Consider the following 12,032-nt stretch of genomic DNA (forward strand, 5'->3'; position numbering starts at 1 on the left):
TTATCTGGTAATCAGTATTATTTTTTGAAAACGTTTTATGTATATCACACACAATGAGTACATTCATAATAATGATGGGGTCTTCTAATATTTTAAGTGTTACTTCTAATGGTAGAGCTTTTGTTCCTATTACTGTTAACCCTAACTTTTGCAACCATACAACCTCTGGGTGAAGCACCTTTTCCTGATATCCAACCTAACCCTCCCCTGACACAACTTCAGGCCATTCCCTCAGGTCCTGGCATTGGTCACCAGAAATCAGTGTCTGTCCCCCTCTTCCTCTGAGGAGGAAGTGGCGGACTGCGATGAGGTCTCCCCTCAGCCTCCTCCGTTCCAGGCTGAACAGCCCAGGCACCCTCAGCCGCTCCCCGCATGGATTCCCCTCCGCCCCGTGGGACGATAGCGTGGGGCCGCGCCTCGCGCATGCGCTGTGCCCCGCGCCGCCTGCCCGGCCGGCGGATGTGACGCGCGCGGCGGCTCCGGCGCGGCGTTCCGCACGTGAGGGCAGCGATGGATGCGCTGGATCGGGTGGTGTGAGTGTGCCGGGGAACCGCTCCGGGAAACGGGACGGGCGGCGGCCCGGGCGGGGTGCACTGCCGGAGCCTCATGGGAAAAGTGCGGGGGAGAGGAAGCCAAGCGCCGCCGTCTTTTTAGTGGCGGCCAAACAGCCCTTGCTCAGTTGGTGGCTTAAAATAGCCGCGGTGACCAGCTGGCGTTGAATCTGTGGGTTTGTGTACACCTGAGAGAATTCATTTCTGAAATTGCAGTGATGCATGGGGAAGAGTTGCCATAAACTAAAACACCAGAAGTCGCACCTCAACGTGCGGAGGAACTCCTTTTCAGTGACAGGCCGCTGGAACAGGCTGCCCAGGGACATCCTGGAGTGTCCCTCTCTGGAGACAGTCCAAACCCACCTGGACATGTTCCTGTGGCGCCTGCTCCGGGTTACCCTGCCTTGCCTAGGGGATTGGACTCAATGATCTCCAGAGCTCCGTTCCACCCCTGACGATGCTAGGATACCTATGGGTAGGGGGGGGTATTGTTTGTTTTAAAGAAGAAAATAAAACTAATGCTTTACTGAGAAGATAATCTAGTGGAGAGCTGTAATTCTTAAGCCACGTAGCCACTGATGTGTCTAAGGTCTGTGCCCCTGTGAAGGCTGCAGTATTTCACCTGGATAGTGCCCAGCGTTCATCGGTGGTTCCTGACATAACAGATAGAAGTGCTGTAGCTGTGCTTTTATTTTGGGGGCTGTTGGTGGTCTTTGAGAAACTTTATTTTCTTCTCATAAGCAAGTTTCTGGCTTATTGAGGGTGGTAGAGGAATCCTTCAGCCTGGTAGTAGACTGGGAATTCTAGTATAGCTTGAGCTCTAAATTAGCAGAAACTGAAAAGCACAATACTGTAAAATGACCTTTGCTAATTTGGGGGGACAGAGAGGAAGAGGAGTGGCAGTAAAAACACATTCACTTGAGACAGGGCTTTTGCCATTGATTGTAATTCTGCAGGTTGGGATTAGTTTGAGTAATTGAAACAAGTTACTTGAACAGTTTATTCCAATTCTTGTTAGGCTTCACCGTTTTCTGTAGTGTCAAGTCTTGTTACATATATTAAGCTTTTAACTTTTAATTTCTTGTTACAGAAAGCCGAAAACTAAGAGAGCAAAAAGATTTCTTGAGAAGAGAGAACCCAAGCTAAATGAAAATACAAAAAATGCTATGCTCATAAAAGGAGGAAATGCCAATTTAACAGTGACCGAAGTGCTTAAAGACATTGTAAGTTGTTGGACACAGTATGCAACTTCCCTTTCTTTCTTACAATTTTCTGTCTCTGCTGCACTATCAGTATTTTCATACTCTCCCTGTACCCCAAATCTCGGAATGACCTGAACTTCAAAGATGTCATTACCTGCTTCTTAAGGAAGATTGCTTTCTTCCAGTTTCTTCTTTGCCAGAAATGTTGAGCTTGCTCTTTTATTTTTTCACAATTGTCTAGTGTATAAGTGAAGTGTTGCCAAGTCTGTTTGAAAACAAGAGGATTAAGAGGATTAGGTACAGAATTGGGACTGTATCACACAGCTAAGTCATGTCCCAGAATCCTGTAAGCTGTGTGTATTGATAGGGAGCTTTCAGCCTCTCCTAAAACTAAGTTACCAAACTTGTCTCCTAACTCTATAGCTCAAAATATTATAGCTGTTCCTATACTTGTTTTCGCTTTGCTTTGTTGTTTTCCTATTCTTTTATGCTTCTGTAATCAAGTTGTAGTTCTCTCCCTGTTTTTCCTTAATACCCCTTAGAAGCAGAGGGATTGCTTTGATTTCAGCTGTTTCTCAGTTATTTTTTTATTTCTCGGTTTCTACAAATAATTTCTTGTGCAATTAATTTGGAAACAAGATTGTCACCAGCTCGAAGAGTATTACTGTGAGCAGGCCTTTTGAGGTACCTTCTTCTAGGCTGCTTTGCATAGTTACTGTTTCACATGTTCCTGTAAACTGTTGGGTTGTAAAAACAGCAGTGCTGTACATGCTTTAGAGGTGACATGTGTTAAACTTTGTGTTTTGCAGTATGCTGTGAAGAAGCCTTTTGCTGTACTGTATAAAAGGTAAGGAATCTGACTTTGACATCTTTGAGTCTTCTGGCAGACAAACAGCTTTTATTTTGGGGGAGTTTCAGGGCATGAATAGAGATGCAGGATAGCCTGGGGGCTTGAACAATGACCAGGGTGCAGAAGATGACTGGTGATAATTCTAAATAGACTGGGAACAAGCTACCTGTGATCAGCATTGGTGCTGAGCCCTGTTCTGTGGCAGCTGGTACAGAGCAGGATTCAGCTCTAAGTCTTGTTCAAAACGGGAACCCAGTGTCTGCATGAATGTATTGCAGAAACAACTGTAAATTGTTGTCTAAATTTATGAATGAACAGGCAAAGGCATTTACTCATAGTGTCACTGGTGGTAGTGGTGGTGGTGTTCTGCAGGCCCCAGGAGACAGGAAATGTGAAGGAAAGTACTTGGAATGGCAGTGATGGCACTGAGGCATTCCTGGCAGTAGTCATAGGACTTGTGATTTGAACTCAAACTGAGCCTTTACTGCTGGAGTTTCTGGTAGAATGCAGAACTTTTTATTATCAGAGAATTAATAAGAAATGGGCCAGTTCTGGTTTTGTTTTTTTTGGGGGGGGGTGGGGTTGTTTTAATTTTTTTGTTTTGGGTTGGTTGGTTGGGTTGTTTTGGTGTGGTTTGTTTGGTTGCGGGTTTTTTGGTTGGTTGGTTGGTTTTGGTTTTTTGGTTTTTTTTGTTTGTTTTTTTTTAACTTCTTTTTTTCTTCTCTTCTCAGGAAAAATATTACCAGGCCTTTTGAGGACCAAACATCATTGGTAAGTATAAACAATGTTTTCTCTTACAACAGTTTTGAGCAGGCTATCCTTGTGTGCCAAAAGATGAACCATCAGGAAGGAAGAATAGCCTGTGTGCATAGAGCTTTGCTGGAACTCAGGGGTAAAAAGAGAGTCTATTGCTTTTGGAAGAGGCAGGCCACTCAGGAGGACCACAAAGATGTTGTGAGGGTATGCAGGGAGAAAATTAGAAGGGTCCAAGCCCAACTAGAATTTAATCTGGTTACTGCCATAAAAGACAATTAAAAATGTTTTTGCAATTAGATTACCAACAAAGTGAGGGCTAAAGAGAATCTCCATCCTTTACTGGATGCAGAGGGAAACACAGGGACAAAGGATGAGGAAAATGCTGACGTACTTAATGCCTTCTTTGCCTATAATAGCAGCAGCAGTTGCTCTCTGGGTACCCTGAGCTGGAAGACAGGGACAGGGAGCAGAATGAAGTCCCCATAATGCAGGAAGAGATGGTTGGTGTCCTGCTACACCACTCAGACACATGTCTATGGGGCTACATGGGATCCATCAAGGGTGCCCAGGGAGCTGGTGGAAAAGCTCACCAAGCCCCTTTCAATCCTTTAGCAGCAATCCTGGCTGGCTGGCTGGCTAGAGGCTTTTTTTTAAAGGGCAGTTTTGCAATGTGTGTGTTGTTGCAGTATTGCAGGGCACATTCAAAGAATTTGAGTTTTTTACATCTCTTTAATAAAATATGCAGCTTTTAGAGAGTGCACAGATATCAACACACAGTGATTAACAGAGCTGTATGAGCACATGTTTCAAGGAGAGTCCCCTCTGCTCTGTTCTTGGCCTGTCTAGAGTCAGCATTGCTCAGGGATCTGGTGGCAAAACTCGGTGCTGAGCTGTGTGATTTGTACGTGCAATTAGTCCAGCCTCTGCAAGTGTCTCTCTGACCTCCCAGAGGGCCAGAGCTGCAATGTCCTCTCTGAGCTGCTGCTGTTGCAGGGGTGGGAGATGAGGTGTCCTTGTGTGCTTCACAAGTGCCAAGTGCTTGTGGGAAGCACTGGGTAAGTTCTCTGTGTTTATGTCACTCTTGATACACAAGATGAGGAGCTGCCTTGGCAGGCAGAAGTGTATAAAAAGACTTTGGAGCTGGACATCTTCAGAAAGAACTGCTGTAATGTTGGCTCTGGACATTGTACCATAATAAGTTCTCCAATCTGTTCCTCCTAGAGAAAAGATCTCTGTGATAGTCACCACTGGCTTGGTTTTAAGTAGCATCTTAGTCTTAAATAATAAATTGACATGAAGTTGCTCTGTAGTAGGACTCTTGTGCCAAGTGCAGATGTTGCTAGCCTGGCTGTTGAGGGAATTAACTGGCTGTTCCGAAGCTGTCAGGCAAGGTCAATATGCTGCATAAAGCTTAGTTGGGAAACTACAGTGAGACATTAAAATGGTAGCCAGCTTGACAATACTTATTTGTCAGTCAAGGAGAAGTGGTTGAAAGTATCTTGTGGAAAATCAAATAACCAGGAATTACAAGAAAGGGTAATAGATAAATTAGCAAGAAAAAATTGCCTGATTTGTATTTTAAGATGCAATGGTAAATAAAAAAAGAAATTATTTGAATCTTGAATCCAGCTGTCAGTTTAACATAAGTGCTGAAAAACACTCATGACATGCTCAAAACTCTTCTGGTAAGTGCAGTTGTTCTCATTAAGTAGCTCCTAAACTCATATGTTTGTGCCATATGCCTTTGCAGTATGTTTTAAACCCTGTGAACTGCAACTCAAAAGTTTGATTATATTCTTCAATTGCAGGAGTTTTTTTCCAAGAAATCAGATTGTTCTCTGTTTCTCTTTGGATCTCACAACAAGAAGCGACCTAACAACCTGATAATAGGTAATAAATCTCACTTGGCTTTTTTTGGGATGGTATGTGTAGTTTTCAGTGAGTATTTAAATAGCTGGATTTTCTTTTTTACTCTCACAGGTCGCATGTTTGACTACCACGTGCTAGACATGATTGAGCTGGGCGTTGAGAAGTTTGTAGCCCTAAAAGATATCAAGGTAAGGAATTGCTAATTCAGTATTTCAGTGACACCTACTGGTGGAGTTTTTTGGTTGCAATTTCTTCTGTTCCCTGAAATGAATCACGGTGTTTAATAGAAGTGTTTAATGCAGTATATGAGGATTGTCAATTTGTGTACTCCAGAATGTTAATTTTATGCTCTGCTTTTTAATTTAGTTTCGTTAGTCTGTTCTGTCCCTGTTGATCACAGGTCACAGCAGTTTTTCTTTCAGTGTTGAATGACTGGCCAGCTGTTAAATCAATTATATGTTCCCTAACTGTCTGAATTTTTGTTGTTTTAAAATTCTTATTCCACAGAACAGTAAGTGTCCTGAAGGGACAAAACCTATGTTGATATTTGCTGGTGACATGTTTGATGTGAATGAAGAATACAGAAGACTGAAGAGCCTTCTTATTGGTCAGTATTTTGATTATTTGGGCAGTAGGATTCCATGGATCTGTAATAATGTGATCTTGTGGGAAAAGCTGGTTTGCCAATAAATGCTTGCTTATGTTCAGCACAGAAGGAAAACAAGAACTAGCACTTGTAGGTTTCATGTTACATAAAATTAAAGTTAACTAATAGTGATGACTTTTAAAGGGTGGAAAAAAGAATGTCCTAAAAGACTCTGAAGATGAAACTTCATATTCACTAGAATTCATTACTTAGGTTGTGGGAAAATTTGGTTTTCCAAAATGTACTTTCCTTGTAATTGTACTGGGTTGTCACTTTTCTAACCAAATGTTTTGAAGTATCTAAATTAAAATCAGTGGATTAAGTTCAGAAAGTGGGATGTTTTTTGTTTACAGAACAGTCAATTCAGTCTAATTCAGCTTCTATTTCTATGTTGAAAGAAGTTTTTCTTGGGAATTCCACCAATTCTAACAAGCATGGCATTGTTTAGAATATTTGGAGAGAACACCTGCAGTAAAAATCAGCTGTAGATAAATTGTGCCCTAACTTTAAGGTAGGCTTGGAGCTTAGGGAACAAACTGGCATGAAGTTTTTTATTATCCTTAAGTTGGAGGCTCTGGAAGATAAAGCACATTGTAGCTTTATAGAAGCTATATGTAGACAAAGAAGTTACAGGATATTGCATCTCTTGGCACTGAAAAAATGCTTCTTGCTTGGCAAAACTAGATCTAGTAAGTAGGTGGAGTGATTTTTCTTTTTAATAGTTTTCCTAAAAGTAGATTAGATTTTTTGTTTGTCTATTTTTTAAAGTTCTGGTAAAATACTGAACCTGGCCCAGTAAGCACAGTCTTGTTCTTTCAGTTCCTTTCTTAGGTTTCTAGATTTCTAGGCAAATGGGTAAAAGATTGCCCTTTAAAAACAGACCCCCTAAAAAAGAGATTTTTTTTCCTTAGTATTATTCCTTAAAGCAAGATGTTTCATCTGGAATGAGACTGAAAGGGAGCAGGAGAGGAGTAAATTTTCTTCCTCTCAATACAGTTGATTGGTTCTTGGGAATGGGTGAAAGGGTGATAACTGAGCTTATGCATTTTTGAAGATGCCTGAATACAAAGATAACTAAGTTTTGCTGCTGCATGCTTGTGTCACTGTAAATGGGAAGCAGGTGCATTTTCTGAAGTGTATCTTGCTCAGACATCTGTGCAGTTTTGGGCATCCAGATGTGCTCAAGCAGCCCGTGACCAAACAGCTGAAATGGCAAACATGCATATTAAGATAGTTGCCAAATAACTGAGCAGTCCTTCCTCTGTCTCTTGGTGTTCGCCTGTCCTTTCTCCTCCCCTGTTTGTTAGCCATGAATGACTTGGCAGTCAAATGTACTCCACACTCAATCTTCTTGAACATATGCCAAGTACTCCAGGTCTTAATTATGCTACTGAGTTCTGTGAAATACCCAGATGCACAACAATAGTCAAAGAAAAAGGTTAAGGAGAGTAAAGGCCTGAAGGTATCACTCACAAATTGAAATCGTTTGGGTATTAATCTGATCTGCTTCAAAACTGCCCTTAACCAATAAGGAAGAAGTGATTTGTTCCATTTCTGCAAAAGATGGTTGCCTTAAGCTGCTACTCTTGCTAAGATACAAGAATGTCTTTATAACAACAGCTGCAAATATTTTGTTGCTGTACCAGTATTGTTGGGATCCCAGAGGGAATGTCAGATAGCTGACAGCTTCTTGTTGCCAAAGCAGTGATGCCAGTGATGCTGACTGCTTGGTTTCATTGGCTTTTGTGACATCAAAAGGGCTTATGTATGTTTGGACAATCATCTTACAGCAGTTTCTTGGTAAAGTTAAGGGCAAGGGTGAATTATTGTCTTCATGGAAACCTAATGCTACAGTCTGGGTAAACTGTGAAGTGGAAGAAGCTGTTTAGGAGAAATAAATGATGGATGCATTTTCTTTAGAGACCTGGAAGACATACCACTTTTTCTCTTTTGGTTTTCATTGGTCTCCAAGTGGTAGTGTAGTCCATTTAAATTATGTAAGTCTTGGAATGCATTTAATGACATTCTAATAATTATTTATGCCAGCATCTATGTTTCAACTCTTACAACACTGCCTGCTTGTTGTTAGTTCTGTTATTGCACGTCTATTTTATCCTAAAAATGGCCAGACCACTATAGGGCATGCTTATACACTCTCTAAATGTTGGTTTGCAGATTTCTGCAACTTTAAATTGGCTGTCGCCTTTAGTCTTCAAACATCCTTCCTCACACAGACTATTTTTGAGTGTTTGAAAAGATTTGAGAGCTTTCTCTGGCCAGGAAAGGGATGGCTGGGAAATGTTTAAACTGCTTTCACGCTAACCAAAGCTGCATAGAATACAGTGTTACCAGCTTTTGGATACAAATTGATACAGGAGGAGTTACATTCAAAAATCAATTAAGAATTTAATCTGGAAATAGAAAGGTCCTGAAAAGCTCTCTGTATGAAGGAGTAAATTAGAATTTCTGGGAACATGTTTGAGGACCAGGGGCAGAGAGAGCTAGGAATGGAAAGAAAGGAGGAAGCAAGTCTCTAGTCCAACCAAAGCAAGAGTTGTAAATGAAGAGTATGTTTAAAAACTTCAACTCTCTGGGTGTACTGAAGTGTAAGGTTTCTGCAGCTGTTCGGTGTTGCCAGGAAACAAATTCCTGACCACCTGCATTTATGGGAAGAGATCATCCTGTGGGTAAAAAGATGTATGATGCCACAGGAAAATATGAAAGGGAGGTGTTGCCAATAAAACCACTGTGAATGTAAGCTTGTGTACCTGCAGGGAACTAACTGAAGGGAAAAAAATATGCCACAAGTGAACAAAATGTTTTATTTGCAACTTTTCCTCTAACTACAAGTTAGACTCGAAATAAGAGAATATTTAATTGACCAAGAAAGTTTCCTGGGCTGACTCCATCTGTTGCTTGCCAGCCAAACTGTGTTTTGGATACTCTAAAGAGTATAAGCTTTCCAGTGCTTATACTCTTTCAAAAAGGTGAAGGAAAAGACAAGTAGCCAAGAGGTCTGAAAGCAGGGCAGAGCAGAAAAGAGTGATGTGTTTTGCATCTGTTAGCTGTTCTCCTATGTTTCAGCATTGCCCTGTCATGTTTATTAGCACACCTTGTTCCCTTGGTCAAGGTCACATTCTTTCTCCACCCTCTGCATATGTTGGACAGATTGCTGTGCTCGTTGCAGGCTCTCTGATTGCACAGTATATTTTCATAGCCTGATATAAGAATCTTGCTAGAGGCAGCCCATTTTGTATTTAACCTGTATTTCAGCGGTCTCTTTGCAAACTGGGCAAATATTTGAAGTGCCTTATTTTCATAGATGTGTTGCTTATTAATAGAGAAAACATTAGACATAATGACAAATACTGCTTTACATAGAGGACAGGAGTACCTTGTTGTGAGAGACATCTGAAAGAAATTCTATATCTAAACTTTTTCCCAAAGTCAGAGAGAAAAAATGTAGGTAAGAATAGGTGGAGTTTTGTTCTGCTGTGTACTGGTTTTGATTCCTCTTTCTACTGTTCCAAATCTGGCTATGGTTAAGATTTAAGTATTAGGTTTGAATGATGTCTTTAAATAGATGCCTGAGGAAATGGCTTCTCTGTACTGATCTGTGTTTGTCTGAGCATTGACTGGCCTAAACACCAAATAAGGTGATTTTCCCCCCGATTTTAGAGATGGCTATTTAAAAGAATAGACAATGCAATTATTCCCATTAGCTCAATAAAGCCAAGTTACTTCTCTGAAAGTGAATTTGCTCTTTTGGATTCACCAGTGCACACCAAAATGTGCAATGTTAAACTTATCTCCTGTGTATTGGCCAGGCTGCAGTTGGAAGTAGGGGCTATTTCTTGAGATTCCTGTTTCAAAATGGGCCCACATCACATCACCAATTTGTTACAGGTATCTGTTGGTTTTGTTTTCAGCCAAGAACCTGCCATTTATTCCTTTTAAATACTCCCTCAGATTTCTTCAGAGGTCCCACTGTGCCCAATATTCGTCTGGCTGGTTTAGAGTACGTTCTGCATTTCACAGCTGTAGATGGGAAAATTTACATGAGAAGCTACAAGTGAGTATCTGTTTTATCTGTTTGTCTGGGTTTTGGTACAAAACCTTAGTTGTGAAATTGAACTGGCTTGAGCTGCATTTAGAACATGCCATGTGTAGAGGTGCTCCAGTGTAATTTGTACAGCAGAAGACAAGCATGTAAGCCATAGGTCTGCTGCCTCCTTCTTTGTTGAGCTCCTCCTGGCTCAGGATTGCTCTTTCATATGGCTTGGTTAGTAAGGTGGTGTGAATTAGCTTAGTGAATTCTGGGTACATTAGACTTGATGGCCTTAGTCTGTTCTCAGGCTGATTTCTACAGCTCTCCTCACTTAGGTGTTTGCCAGGGAACAACAGGGGATAGGCTGCAGACAGAGATGCACAAGGAAAACCAGGAAAAGGCAGGACAAGGAAATCTTTCTTGTTGCATTGGTGTTCACCCTCACAGTCACTCCCTGCCTTAGGAGACTGTGAACATTCATAGCTTGTGTTCCGTGTGATTTTGATTTTTCTTAATATAAAATCATTTTAATCAGCCTCACTCTTAAAAACAAAGAACCAAAACACTTCCTCAGATAAGTGCTCAGATTATTTTGCTGTAAATTATAGTGAATTTTTTATGTCTAATAATACCCAGGGTGCTGTTTTGATTTTGAAAAGTGATATGGCTTTCAGAGTGCTGGGGCTAAGTTTTAAAAGTGATGCTGATTATACTGGTCTTGTTAAAAAAAATAATAAATTACATTAGCCAGGTCATATTTTGGATGTGTTCAAATTGTAATGGGACTGATTTATTATAAACTGTTATTGATGGATGCCTTCCCAAAATACAATAGTATTTTGAACTGCAGGATTGAATGACCTGTTAAGGAAGATGGATTAATCTCTAGCACAGGGGACAATGTTGGTTTTCATTGGTTTTCTCCTCCTAGAGTGCTTCTGAAGAAATCTGGCTGTAAAATACCCAGAATTGAACTGGAAGAGATGGGACCTTCATTAGATCTGGTTATGAGGAGGACACATTTAGCCTCAGATGACCTTTATAAGCTGTCTTTGAAACAGCCAAAAGGCCTGAAGGTATGTACCTTGGGAAGGGCATTACTTTCACATCTCTCTGAAGAAAAGCAAAGGCTGAAGTATTACTTGTTGTGTGTTTGACCAGAGCTTACTTTCATCGAGTCCAGCTGACATTCCTGGGGCCACAGCACTTCTGTGGTGCTCAGCTGGCAGCCAGACTCTCCTCTGGAAGCACACAGAACACACAGCACAGATCTTAGTCTCTCCAACCAGTGTATGAGGCCTTGCTTTTGGGCACCTGATTCTCACCAGAGCCCTGGGACTGTACTCAGAACTATTAACATTGCTCTTCCCTTGCAGCCTAAGAAGAAAAAGAATATCTCCCACGATGCGCTTGGTACAACTTACGGCCGAATCCACATGCAGAGGCAGGATCTCAGTAAACTGCAGACACGGAAAATGAAAGGCTTAAAAAAGAGGCCAGCAGAGAAGTCAGCTCAAGATGGTGGGGCTACTCCCAAAAAGCCAAAGTCAGCTTGACAGTCTGGGACAGTTTTGTGCTTTAAAAATTTAGTATATATGTTGTAATATAAATTGTCAGACGTTAAAGATTGAGCTGCTGTTAGCTTTAGTTTTGTAACAAAAAATCTTTTAAATAATTTGTCATTTTAAAGGGAACACTGAGGTATTGAGCTTTAACATGGAGCTTGGTTATTTAAAATAAAAAATATGATATAACTTTCTTAGTTTTCCAAAGCCGAGTGTTTGTTTCTTGGTATTAACAATGTATCAGAGTCAAACAGGTGACTCATATCCTGCACAATTTCACAGAGTGGATTGGAAGGGACTTTAAAAATCATCTGATTCCAACCCCTTTGCCATGAGTAGGGACGTTTTCTACTAGACCAGGCTGCTCAAGGCCCCATCCAACTTGGTCTTGAACCCTTCCAGAGATGGGGCATCCCCAGCTTCTCTGGGCAACCTGTTCCAGTGCCTTACCACCCACACACAAAATAATTTCTTCCTAATATCCCCCATGCTTTGTGCTTTTAGCATAGAGGCATTTAAATTGTGTCTCCAATGAAGTAACTTGC

General features: G+C 41.1%; 1 protein-coding gene across 2 annotated transcripts; it reads left to right on the plus strand.

Moving 5' to 3' along the window:
- The first annotated feature begins 406 nt into the window (after positions 1–406).
- On the plus strand, positions 407–11,684 carry RPF2 (ribosome production factor 2 homolog). 2 transcript variants are annotated; one of them, XM_064707889.1, is made up of 10 exons: positions 407–533; positions 1,642–1,774; positions 2,563–2,600; positions 3,335–3,374; positions 5,168–5,249; positions 5,340–5,416; positions 5,736–5,835; positions 9,844–9,946; positions 10,854–10,998; positions 11,299–11,684. In XM_064707889.1, exons 1-10 carry the CDS (start codon positions 511–513, stop codon positions 11,476–11,478), a joined length of 921 nt encoding a protein of 306 aa, XP_064563959.1. In that variant the 5' UTR covers positions 407–510; the 3' UTR covers positions 11,479–11,684. The 2 variants fall into 2 exon arrangements, with proteins under 2 accessions (XP_064563959.1, XP_064563960.1); XM_064707890.1 differs by lacking the exon at positions 407–533 and adding an exon at positions 900–1,026.
- The last annotated feature ends 348 nt before the right edge of the window (positions 11,685–12,032 follow it).

The sequence above is a fragment of the Zonotrichia leucophrys genome, chromosome 3 (assembly GCF_028769735.1).
Source record: "Zonotrichia leucophrys gambelii isolate GWCS_2022_RI chromosome 3, RI_Zleu_2.0, whole genome shotgun sequence".
Classification (NCBI taxonomy): Eukaryota; Metazoa; Chordata; class Aves; order Passeriformes; family Passerellidae; genus Zonotrichia; species Zonotrichia leucophrys.